The sequence below is a fragment of the Populus euphratica genome, unplaced genomic scaffold, assembly GCF_000495115.2.
Source record: "Populus euphratica unplaced genomic scaffold, PopEup_1.0 scaffold2894.1, whole genome shotgun sequence".
Classification (NCBI taxonomy): domain Eukaryota; kingdom Viridiplantae; phylum Streptophyta; class Magnoliopsida; order Malpighiales; family Salicaceae; genus Populus; species Populus euphratica.
In genome coordinates, this window is record NW_011502765.1 from 1 (window position 1) to 13,557 (window position 13,557).

The 13,557-nt window shown below is 32.9% G+C and overlaps 1 protein-coding gene across 2 annotated transcripts; it reads right to left on the minus strand.

The window, feature by feature from the left end:
- Positions 1 to 1,289: 1,289 nt before the first annotated feature.
- On the minus strand, positions 1,290 to 6,334 carry LOC105119442 (probable galacturonosyltransferase 11). Of its 2 annotated transcripts, XM_011017583.1 has the most exons (3): positions 5,819 to 6,334; positions 5,161 to 5,232; positions 1,290 to 3,144 (listed from the first exon to the last, which is right to left on the minus strand). In XM_011017583.1, exons 1-3 carry the CDS (start codon positions 5,969 to 5,971, stop codon positions 1,690 to 1,692), a joined length of 1,680 nt encoding a protein of 559 aa, XP_011015885.1. In that variant the 5' UTR covers positions 5,972 to 6,334; the 3' UTR covers positions 1,290 to 1,689. The 2 variants fall into 2 exon arrangements, with proteins under 2 accessions (XP_011015885.1, XP_011015886.1); XM_011017584.1 differs by lacking the exon at positions 5,161 to 5,232.
- Positions 6,335 to 13,557: the final 7,223 nt, after the last annotated feature.

Consider the following 13,557-nt stretch of genomic DNA (forward strand, 5'->3'; position numbering starts at 1 on the left):
AACCCTAATTGTTTTAATTTGCAAACCTCAATTTATCTATTTTGACCTAATTGATACCATAAATCACATCAGTTGCATAAAAACATATCTAATTACTCCAAATTATCTTAATTCCAACCAAACACCCAATTATCAAACACCACAGGAATAATAATAATCAAAACTAAAAATCTCACAATTTAACAATGAAATACATAAAATTAAGAGAAACGTAGTGTTTTTATCTTGATTTGTTGATGGCTGATTCAAGTAGTGGAAGGGGGAGATTGGGCTAGTGTTTTTATTTTAACAAGAGAACACTACAAAGATGCATGGAATCAAAAGGGATCTGATTTTGGTGTGTTGGTGGAGAATAGATAGTTGTTTTTGATGATTTGGGGGTGGAGAAACTTTTTTTATGTTTTTTTATTTTATAGAGATGTAAGTCGACTATGAGAGAAATAAGAAGAAAAAACTAGGTTTTGTACTAATTGAACACACAATTCTGAATTCTAATTTTGTTATGTAACCACGATTAAAGAACACCAGTTTTAATTAAACTATATTATTTTTCAAGTACTTTTTCAACTAATATTATTTTGCTAAATTTTTGCTTTCAAAAATATTCTATGATTTTATTATAGTGAACCAAAATGGTCTATTTTTCATTTGAAAAGGTTCAGGCTAAAACGAAGAGATGATTTAACGGGGCTCACCTGTTGGCATTCATTCGTCTTTATACCAAAGTCATCATGTGAAGGAATGAGGCTGGTGAAGAGAAAAGGTAAAACCAAAAAAAGGATCATTGCTGTGTTTAGGATCTATAATTGGGGTGGTAAATAAGGTTAGACTATAACAATTAACTAGCAGCGGTGACGGTGCTTTGTTCTATGGTGAAGGAGGCTTCGGGGTGGTTTCAACGTTTCCACACAACATGAACCCCTGGTGCAGTCGCATTACGAGTGTTGTCTACTAAACCAGATATTCTGGTTTTTCCTTCGTTTGCTTCAAGATTATCGCCAAGAATCACATGGAAACTTCTCAAGTGCACATCCGCTTCTCACTTGCAAGTTGCAACAATACCTATATCATCTGCATGATGAAAACTACCTTTCATCTGGCCAAGGACAAAGGTTCCTGAGAAGCTACGCCTGGCACTCAGAAGCTGATAGATTTTAAACATTTAAATGATTTAGCAGCCCAATTTCCCATGGAAGAAATTTGCAGGCCTGATCATCCTGAACCATTGCAGTTAGATCAACCACGCTGCTGCTCTACTACCAAGGGAAAACCAGACCCTCAAGTTCTGATACAGAGTCCACATATAGTCGCGTAAATTATGACAAGTCAGCATATCAAATGTCTGTATCCAATTACAATATAATTCATAAGAGCTGAAAATTTATTACAGGAATTGCCGAGGAACAAATAGTTCTGCAGCTTGCAGAAGAGGAAAGGAAACCCCATCAGCCAAAATTGAATCCTTCACAGTTCTTACCCTAGTAGATTTAAATTTTGTTTAGTATACAACTCGTTCCTTTTCTTTTAAGAAATTATATTAAAAGAGAGAAATTATATAAAAAACAAAAGGTAAAGCTCCTAATAAAGCCAAAATTTTCTATTTCTGACTCTACAACAATGCGATCCTAGGTCAACTGTTTAAGAACATCGAAGATCACATAAATATCAATAATAAAAAAGTAGCAGATTTCAACTAATGACACAATCTTGGTAATACGGGTGGCTCTGATTTATGTACCTTTCCCAAAGAGGCTTGTATCTGCCAATGGCCAATTTCAACCATGGTTTCATGTTCCCACTAAAGTGAATAACTGCAGCACTGTCAATCAGCCTGTCATCAATGTTCATGTCATATCCCAATCCTAACACATGCCATCTCCGATCAAGCGTCTCGGTCAGTCCATAAAATGCTAGAAGGGCAGGGGGGAGTGTTCCCAGTTTCCACAGCGTGAGATCACCATTCTGTTCCTGCCAGTAATGATACCGAGCAGTGACATTTTCCTTCCTCCATGCAATCAAATCAAAAACATTCATTCCAAATGCCCAACCACATGCCTGCGGGTCGAATTTTGAGCTGATGACTGGGTTAGAGAAATTGATATACTTGTAATATCGATGAAATGCTTCAAGACAGGTTTCCACAGCTCCATTGACATTCCCATGCAAATCCAAAGAAAACAGCCGGGTCAGATCCTTCTGGACAACAACATCATCATCAAGGAAGACAACCTTTTCCAAAAGTGGATAGACCTCAGGGATGTAAAACCGGAGGTGATTGAGCAAAGACATGTGCTTAGGGTTCCGCAGTTTTGGCTCAACCTTCATATCTTGATATGCCCCAAAGTAGTAGGTCCTTGAATCTTTATCAAGGAGCCGTTTCATAACAGGAGCATAAGAAGCATTCAACCAGGTAAACTCCTCTATATTCTGCACTTCTACGGTGGCCCCTTTGAAGTCATTAGTTAGAAACCAAACCTGCATGGATCCATAGCTAATTCCAATCGTCGCTATGTGGAAGACAAGCTGTTTTGGATGGTCAGCATTGGAGATTGTGGAGTTGACCACCACAGAAGTGGCAAGCACATTGTCTGAAAATATGCAGAAATGGTAGAGATTATTGTCAATAACTCGAGGGGAATTTCTCTTTTCCTCCACATGGTTTTGGAGGGGGGGCTGCTTAAGCCAGTCATTTGTGAGCTTTACTTTCAGGCAATGGAGACTTTTGGGCAAAGCCTCAGCCACCAACTGACCAAAGAGTGTGCTTTGAACTGTTGCTGCATTTGTTCGCCCTTCTAGAGCTTGGATATGAGATTTCATTGTCATCATGGTGGTTGAAATATCATAATGAGCGTCTTGTGCCTTGAAAATTAGATATGATAAGCTACTGATTATCGGCTCAGCTTCTTCTACTGTTATGTACTGCCCTCTCTTGGCAGCTTTAGAAAGCAAAAGTTGGCAACTCTTAATCTTATTACTCAGTTCCCAAGCAAGATGAAGATTATTGTGCTCCTTTGCTATAATGACATAAGCCTTGGCAAGTGTCATTTGTTCTGCCAACTGTCGTGAAAATGAACTGGCCCTTAATATTTCCTTGGTTAAATTTAAACTCTCATGGTTTAGAGGCTCTTTTGTCGCATTTTCACCCTGGACAAGAAACGTCAATATTCAATAAGTTGATAGATGTTAAATAGAGCAATGCCTGTGATTACTGGCATATGACTTGACGGGTCAATGTATTGTGATAATGTCTGCAATTTACATTTTGTTGCAAAATTCTGTTTATCTGTCTATAATTGATCATTTAGAGACCACCGTTTTCCATCCAAAAATAAAGAACACATAATGAACACCATAGAAAAAACAAATTCTGGTCATAAGGTGATAAATATCACAGATAAACCAGATGCCTAAAAGACAAATTCTCAATACTATAGGATTAGCTGTTTAGGCCAAGGGCAACCTTATGCTAAGATGGAGTGAAAATGAAAATAAGGCAATTCCACGACCTTGTTAAGAAACATAACATTTGTAGCCTCTTTTGATTTCAGGCAATTCATGTTTACCAAAACAGAAACTATTGAAATATATGCCCAGCATTCTCAAAAGAATTATCTGGCAGCACTGTCTATAAAACCTATGGATGTGCTGTAAGATTTTAAAACAATCAATTGATCAATTGACTAATGACTCTTCTCATAACATCTGGTCCCCGTGGCATGATGAAGGGAAAAAAAGGCTTTACTTACTAAAGTGCAGGACTTCAAGATGAAAGGGTACAAAACTACAAATTGAAGCATGTAATCATTGAAATTTAAGCCCTAGGGCATCTACTTCCAGCATTTAAAGTATCAGAAAGTACATTTCCACCATTTACAGTATTCTTCAGTATGTGAGGAAAAGGAAATGAAAAGATCCAGGACTAGATTACTAGCATAGCATGATAATCCTAGAGCAATTTAGGGGAAAAGAGATACCATTAGCTTCAGTTGTGCAACAAAGTGTAGTGTAAATGCTCAGATTTGAGGGAACAAAAGAAAAGGGATAAAGAACCAATGCCACATGTTATCTTGAAACTCTCAGCATAACTCACCCAGTCATGTAATTTATTAATCAACAAGAAAAGATTAAAAACAGGGAATTTCCATGGACTCCATCTTTAATGAGCTGGGTTTATAAGAAAATTACACATCTTGTGATTAAGCATCCATGAGCCTTTCATGTTGATCCCTATGTAGTGGTTGAAGAACTTCTGTTGGAAAAAAGACCCCCTATCACTGGTTCCCAATTACAGATTTTAGCTCGTTATGTGAGATTAATATGTTATTTCCCCAAAAACCACTTTGTTACAAAATGCTTAATTGTAGTGTTGTCACCACATAGCAAGAAGGTCATTTATGATATAAGCAGGTTCTCAAACAAGAGAGCTTATAGAGCCACTTTTAATGAAACAATTGTTATCACAGTAGGAGATATGGCAAGATGACATGTCTAAATTCATCAAATATATAAATGAATTTTAGTTGTTTCTTTACTCCCTGACAACAACCCTGACATTATTATATGAGATGCATCTGTAGCTGATATGAAAAATGGAAAAGAAAATTGTTTCTTCTATCAGCACATACTTCTACCGGAGAAGTGTAAAATTTTCCAAAAACTTTGCATCAGTTAATTTGAAACCTAACAGCTGGATACAGGAGCTATGATAGACGAATAAGTTTTTGGTAACGCTTGTTGGGAAAAGTAGGTGAACCATGTAATGTAATAATCTATGTTTACTCGAATTATCTTCAATCTACCATAAGAATCTCTAAACAGCAGAGTGTGATCATTAGAAACAATTAACTAATGGGTCCACATCCTTTTGCGAAGGAATACAAAGGTAACTGTGAACATTATTATCTATGAAGTTTGCATGAGATCCTCACTACTTTCTCTTTGGAAAATACCAAACACATGGCTGCTTCATGTTTTTCTACATAAGACTGTTAAGCACCTGTTAACTAGCATCAGAACACCTCAACGCTATACTCCAAAATTCTATAGAAGTAAAACCAGCTATATACCTGGCAACAGCCACCAAGATCCAGTTAAGTGTATGACAAATATACCTACTGAGCAGCGGGAATGAAAATCACATATATAAGCTCACGAGCTTACTGTGTGCCACTCGTCTTGGTCTCTAACTTCTGAGTAAAGTGCAAACCACAGAAATGATGAGAACATCGACGTCTGAAAAAATAATCATCATTTTGAGTAGAAATGTCATAAAATTTCACCACCATTATGCAGCTAAAGGTAGCCTACAGATGAGTTCTGAAATTAATCCATAACATTTTTATTTTTTTTACATAACTCTTGCATCAAAACACTGAAAGTTTACTAATTAATAATAACAACAGAAAGACTCATTTTATCCCTACAAAAGTCATTTAACACAAATAATAATAATAATAATAATAATAATAATAATAATAATAATAATAATAATAATAATAATAATAATAATAATAATAATAATAATAATAATAATAATAATAATAATAATAATAATAGTTAGGGGCAGTCATTGAATCCATTTAGTAATTGTAACTCACACTGAATCACGTTATTCAAAGTTCGATATGATTGAAACAACAGTTTTTATCAATCAGCTACAGTTATTAAAGCGTCTGGATCCATAGGGTGTCGACAAAAACGACTGAATTTATCAAAATGAAACACAATTAAAAATCAAACTGATAGAAACATACAAGATCAAATAGACATACGGAAGGGGTAAAGGAAAAATGATTCTTATTATGGAAGTAAATCTTACCATCATTGGCTGCTTGACCTGATCTTCATGGTGATTGTGGTGAAACACAAACAATACCAATCCTGCAATCACGAACATCCCGAGAAGCGCCAAGATCCACAGCGATAGCCTCCTTCTAACTGGGCGCCGGTACTCTGACGGTCGCCTCCTCATCTTTCTTCACGATTCACCACCAAAAAAGAATCAAGATTTTATAAATACACCCATTACCCACGATTGAAAATACATGCAATGAAAGGAACTGTCATGACACTATACACTCATCGATGTATTGAATTGAATGTGATGGGTTCAAATGGAAAGAGCTAGAAAGATTGTAATCTGGCTTTTACTTTTACTGTTTTTGTGTGTAAATAGGAAAAGGATAAGAGAGAAGAGATTTTCAACTGTCTGCACCTTTTATACACATATTTTAAATGAAACGAGGGGCTGCCTGGCTGTGGCTGTCTGTCTATGGAGAGAGAGTTACATACAGGGAAAGAAACTAGCAGCAAGGAAATAGCCGGCCGTGCGCAATGCTTTTTGGCTTTTTTTCTTCTTTTTCTTCTTCTTAAAACAATACACCAAGTGTAAAATACTTTACCCCGTCTACGTTATCTGGCGTGTACTTCCAACATATTTATTAAACTCGGAATTGTAATAAAAAAAATTAGATTATAAATTTTATAGATTAATTTGAATTAATTTTAAAAAATTTTAAAAATATATTTAAAATTTTAATATTTTACATGAAAAAATTAAAAAAAATTAAAAATTTATGTAAATTAAAAAAATATTTTAAACATTTTAAAAAGATATTATATTAAATTTTTAAGTTGAAATATTTAAACCAATTTTTTTTTTATTTCATGTTAAAAAATAATATTTTTTAGGAATATAGAATATATCTATTCATAGGTTTCAAATTTCCTATTAAAAAAATATAATTTTTTTCTTAAAAATATAAAATATATATACAAACAAGTTTCAAATCCCATATTGAAAAAAATATTATGTTATATTTTTAAATTGAAGTATTAAAACCAAAAAGATTTTTTATCCCACATTGAAAAACATAATTTTATTCTTGAAAATATAGAGTATATATATTAATAGATTTCAAATCCCAGATTGAAAAGACATAACTTTTTTCATAAGAACATAAAGTATATATACGAAAAGGTTTCAAATCCCACAATGAAAAGATATTATGTTATCTCTTTAAGTTAAAGTATTTAAATAAAAAAGTTTTTTATCCCACATTTAAAAAATATAACTTTTTTCTTGGAAATATAAAGTATATATACTGATAGGTTTCAAATTCCATATTAAAAAAATCGGGTCTCGTCTAGGTCTCGCCCTAATTATGGGTTGACCTGTTGGATTGCCAGGGTTTTGCCAAGTTGTTACTCTGACCGGTCTTTTATTAAACCAGATCGATCTAGCTACTAGGTCTTAGGCCGGGTCAAGCCTAGTTTAATAACCAAGGTTCCAACCCTGCATTACCATTTACTGTGTCATCATTTACTGAAATTTATCCTATGTCACTTAAATATATTTTAAAATTAAATCATATCCTAATTTGAATTCAATTATTTAAGTTTAATTGATATTCTATTAAATTCTTAAGTTTAAAATTAAATATAAAATTATATAATTAGATTTAATTATATTATTTAAAATACATGTGAAAATGAATTGAATTAATAATATTAACATTGTTGCTCTTAATTTATAAATTATTTCTATTAAAAAATCTATTTATTTTACAAGAACTCTTATATTTATTTAAAATGAGATAAAATATAAGTATTCTAAAGAAAATATAAATAGACATATTTCATATTAATTGAAAAAATCCTAAAAATAAATTTTATTTTAAAAAAACTTTTCAATCAAAATTTTTTCATTGAAATTTTGAGAAAAAATATTCTAGAAATACTCTAATAAAAATTCTAATATTTTTCTCAAATCAAACTTAAAAAAAATAAATATCAATGCAAATCTCATTACCAAATAGAAAAAGTTAATGATTAATATAATTTTGATAATATTGATAATTCAAAAAGATACCACAACTCTTAGTTATACTTTTAAATACTACTTTTCAATCTCTACTTATTTTTATACCAATTCCCATATTAATCAACCATCATCTATGCATATTACAAAAAAAAAAAACTCATCATCCATGTATAATTGATTGAGCTAAACAAAACAAATTGAAATGAACGAATCTTGCAAAAACAAAAATAAAATAAAAGAAAGAAAAAAAAAAGAAAGGAAAGATTAATAATATCCCTGATGAAGAACAAGAATATCTTGACAATAATTCATGCCAAGTAGAAAAAGAAATGATATTATGCTGCCAAAGGGTTTTTGAAAGAAAAGAAAGAGGCATTTGAAAAAGAACAAAAATAAATCTTAGGTGGGTATTTTTGAAAAATTGTTTTCAAAGTTAATATAAAGAGAGATTGTAACAACCTAATATCTAGGACACTTTATAAACAATAAAACTCAAAGAAAATTGAGGATATTTTTTTAACATGTTTCTTTCTCAGGTAAATGTTAATTTCATAAAATTAACATGTATTTTACCAAAATTTCTTGTAATAGTTCTAATTTTCATGTGACTTGAAAATTTCAGGATCTTTTTAATAAAAATATATCAAAATTTCTATCAAAATTTTAGTAAAGTCTTCTTTATGTCAAGAGGTCGTAAGTTATCAACAATACCAGATCTACACTTTCTATGTCGTTTCATAACTTTATCCAACTATCATAAATCTCAACCAAACTCATCATCATTAACGCAACACATCTTATATAATAATATTACAAAATTCATGTTCATAAAAAAAACACATAATTTAACTGCTACATATTATCATTATATAAATTATATCATGCATAATAATATCATATAATGAAATTTCAACTATCAAACATACATGGTTAAAATATGTACTTAGAATTACATCATTAGATTAAAGTCATACATCTCAATTTATAGTTCAATACTACATTTTAATTTTAGGAGATAAATGTCTTGAATTACAACATAATTATATAGTAAAACATGCTAAACTAAGATCACTTTTGATGTGACTCCAATGAACTTGAAAATAACAAATAACATTTACATATAAATATAAAAATGTAATAATAATAGTACTAACAATGATAGGTAATAATTTTCATGGCATTCTTTTGACACATAAAATTTAGACATAGATTTCTCTACAATATATATGTTTAATCTAATATCCTAATCAATTACCGAAAATAATTTCATATTGAAAATTACAATATGACTAAAATGATTTTGAATGTCATCTCTTTATGGATCAATCCTCATTTGATATTTGATATGAAGATATTCTTCTCTTAATATCATTAACTTATCCCGTTTGTGAAACAAATGAACACTCAACCAGTAACTGTCCAACCTTGCCTTCTTTTAAAGAATGTCTCCATGAATAAGCTCATGCTTTAAACAGTTTTCAAAGGGCCAACCATAACCCATACTCCCAAACATACAACCCTGGTTGGAGCAATCACCCAAATTTCAATTGGAAGAGTGAGAACAACAATGCACAAACTTCACAACCACCATTTCAAGCACACCACACTTTCCAAAATTCTCATGGATATGCCCCTCCTTATGCTCCACCTCCTAGAAGAAATCTTGAGGAAACAGTGCATGCATTCATTGAAAAGCAAGAGACAATCAATACTCAACTTGCTCAAAACATGACAGATTTTAAAGATGCTCTTGCTAAATTAACATCTGCTCTCAGTTTCCAAGAGAAAGGTAAGTTTCCATCTCAACCGCAACAAAATCCCAAGGGGCAATACAATGTAAATGCAAGTAGTTCCGGAAGCCAGCATATGGATCAAATCAAATCAGTCACTACTCTGCGCAGCGGTAAGGTTATTGAAAAACCCTCTCTTGAACCTTATGAGAAAGATGATGAATCAATCTCTGAGGGTAAGGAAGGGGATGAATCTGAAAATTGCAAAGAAACGACTGATTCTCCGCCAACACTTCCATTTCCTCAAGCCATGACCAAACAAAGGAAAGTTAATCATAACTCTGAAATTTTTGAAATTTTCAAACAGGTAAGGATCAATATACCATTGTTGGATGCTATTAAACAGGTTCCTTCCTATGCTAAATTTTTGAAAGATCTATGCACTGTGAAAAGGAAATTGAATGTGAAAAAGAAAGCCTTTCTAGCCGAACAAGTAAGTGCTATTCTTCAAAACAATAATGCTTTGAAATATAAAGACCCTGGTTGTCCTACAATTTCTTGCTTTATTGGAGAGCATAAAATTGAAAGAGCCTTACTTGATCTTGGTGCTAGTGTGAATTTACTTCCATATTCAGTTTTTCAGAGTCTCAATCTATGTGAGTTAAAACCAACTTCTATAACTCTTTTACTTGCCGATAGATCTATAAAAGTGCCTAGAGGAATAATTGAAGATGTGTTAGTACAAGTCGATAAATTCATTTATCCTGTGGATTTTATTGTCTTGGACACAGAACCTGTTGAAGCATGTAATTCATTTCCTGTTATTTTAGGACGTCCATTTCTTGCAACCTCTAACACATTGATTAATTGTAGGAATGGACTGATGAAGCTATCATTTGGAAACATGACATTGGAGATGAATATTTTCAACATTTGCAAGCAACCTGGAGATGATAATGATTTACAAGAAGTAGATCATATTGAGGAATTAGTTTATGATCAACTTGAATCTACTTTAAGTAAAAATGAATTGGATGAAACTGAAGATTTGCAAATGGTTTATTCTGAGGAAGAAATCACGGATGAAACAAGCACCGAAAATGTTGATGCGAATCTTTTGTCAACAGTGACAACAAATTCGACATCTGACATCACACCAATCGATGATTACTTTCCTAACAAATCCTTACTTTCTCTTAGTTCAATGCCTTGGTATGATAAAAATATGAATTTTCTTGCTTTAGGAGATTTGCTAGCTGATTGGAGTACCCAAGACAAAGAAAAGTTTTTGAACGAAGTGAAGAGCTTTTATTGTGATGACCCTAACTTATTCAAATATTGTCCTGATCAAATATTTCAAAGATTCATTCCCGATAATGAGGTAAGTAGTGTCATTAAACTTTGTCATTCTGAAGCATGTGGAAGTTATTTCTCGTTAAAAAAGACAATTGAAAAAATCTTTCAAAATGGATTTTATTGGCCTACCATGTTCAAGGACACGCATGCATTCTGCAAAACTTGTGAAAATTGTCAAAAAATTGACACTGGTCAAAAAGTTTTGTTTTATGATTCTCAACTCTATGCACTCCCTAAAGAGCTAAGATTAAGATGGACCAATCCTTATGGGGCCTGTGATATTGAGAATTCAATGAATGACAATGATTTTAAGGAAAATGGACATCGTTTGAAAGCTTACTTTGATAATTTTCCTAGTGAAAATGAATCAGCTGGTTTGAATGATCTTGTAGATAAAGGTTGATTATTTTGTTTTTCTCATATTTTCTTTTTTTTTTATGTTTCTTTTTGAGTGATTTTTGCTAGTTTCTCTCACCCCGGTCAAATGGCGGATAACGGTACTCCGTGACTTAAGTCGGTTCTTTCAGTTTCCCACAATTACTGATATCTGTGTATATATCTGTGCAATTCTTTGAATCTCTCTTCCATAATTACTGATATTTGTGTATATATTTGTGCAATTCTTTGAATCTCTCTTCCAATTCTCATTTGAAAATGGACACTAATCTTGAAAAATTGAAAAAGTATTTTCCCGCTCTGCCTCAGAATGCGATTACAAAAATTTACCGTGCTAGATGTGCAAGATTGAGATTGTTAATGAATCATGGAATTCCTGAAGATATTCGGTGGTTGATTGAAGCAAAGGTCCGATTATCAGGTGAGTCCTCTAACTTCATTTCACACATGCCTGGAACAGGTAAAAGCACTTTTGCAAAGAAGCGTCGTGCAAAACGACTGGATGTCTGTCATCGATGTGCTAGATGGACTTGTAATACACAATGTCGTTCTTTAGGAATGGTATCTATAAACCGTGAAGATAAAATACAATTCATTAAGGATGGCCTGAGTAAGGAGTCTTTAGATAATCTTCTATTGACTCTTGAGACGCATCCTAGTGGAGATGTGCATCGTGCAATTCATGATTTATGGCCACTATTTCATAAAGAACATGATCGACTTAGTCTTGGGAATCTGACTAAAAAAGACCCTGTTTGCCAGTTTTTAAGAAAATTGGATGGGAAGCCTATCCCCGACCCATAGAGGGCGTTTAAGCCGTTCTTGGACGTAAAACCAAGGGAAGATGTGAGCCACAATCACAACTACCTGTACATACATATGTTTTTTTCAAAAGTAAATAAATAAATAAATAAAAAGGGAGAGAGAGTGTGTGAGACTCCAGCTGGCCTACATATAGGTGTTATGATTGCCTTTCTAATTTCTCATCTATAAAACCCTCGTTTCTTTCCTTTCATTTCTACTCAACCCATACATTCAAAAAATACAGAAGTGTGTAGAAATGGCAAGTTCCTCAAGTCATCAAATAAGAAATATTTGTATTTTCGGTGGATCTAGTCCTGGGAAAGAAAAGGAGTTTTTAGAATCAGCAAATCATCTTGGTCAGGTGCTAGCTGAGAGAAAGATTCATTTAGTGTATGGGGGAGGCAGTCTTGGGTTAATGGGAGGTGTGTCAATAGCTGCATTTTTAGGAGGTAGTCAAGTTTTAGGAGTCGTCCCTGAAGCTTTGGCACAAGGGGACATCATTGGAAAAACAATTGGAGAGGAACTTCAGGTCTCCACAATGTCGGCTCGAATGAATGCGATGTTTAACCATGCTGATGCTTTCATTGCTTTACCAAGTGGTCTAGGCACATTGGAAGAGATCTTTCATATTTCCTCTTGGGCTCAATTGCACATTCACCATAAACCCATTGGTTTGTTAAATGTTAATGGTTATTATGATAATTTGTTGTCTTTTCTTGATCATGCTGTGGAACAAGAATTTCTAACATCTTCTGCACGCCAAATCATAATCTCTGCTACTACTGTTGAACAATTGATTGACCAACTACAATCTTTCACTCCTGTGATTGATCCTTCCATGAGTCGCATAAATTGGTCATCTACGGGAAGCCGTAAAAAGCTTAGATTGGATTTGAGCCTTCATTTGTGAATTTTTGTGTCTTTTGGTTTTATTATTGTGTTTTGTTATTTCTTATTTTTGTTTCAGTGTGTTTCAGGTTTTGTCAGTGTTCATTATTTCAGGTGATATCTTCTATACTCTATCTTTCTACCTTAGAACATTGAGGACAATGTCTCGTTTTGGTTGGGGGGAGAGGGTAGTAGTTGATAAAAAAAAAAAATTGTTTTTCATTTCATAAAGCATGTGCATAATTGTTGTTACTAGGATGGCAGAGTAAAGGAGTTCTTTTGTTAAAGTGATTCTTGAGACGCATCTTAGTAACCATTCTTAACAAGGTCTATTATAATACTTCCTGAAATATTCAGGTTTACAAACTCTCGTATTGTTACCACTTAATTCTGCTCATATACTTATTTAACATGTATTATTAAACCTTAATTTACACACACACACTTTAACATATGATTGTGGGTTGCATATTGGATTATTACATTATTTATGTTCTTTTGTTAAAGGTAACAACTAAGGGAAAGGGATTGTATATAATTAAAAAAAAAAACATGAAAAAA

What these genes read in the sequence shown, in the direction of transcription:
- LOC105119442 (XM_011017583.1), bottom strand. Translation starts at nt 5,971, where the DNA reads ATGAGGAGGCGACCGTCAGAGTACCGGCGCCCAGTTAGAAGGAGGCTA. An exon ending in AGGTCAAGCAGCCAATGATG is followed by an intron (nt 5,233 to 5,818) that starts GTAAGATTTACT and finishes TTATTTTTTCAG; the next exon opens with ACGTCGATGTTCTCATCATT. An exon ending in ACCAAGACGAGTGGCACACA is followed by an intron (nt 3,145 to 5,160) that starts GTAAGCTCGTGA and finishes TTTCTTGTCCAG; the next exon opens with GGTGAAAATGCGACAAAAGA.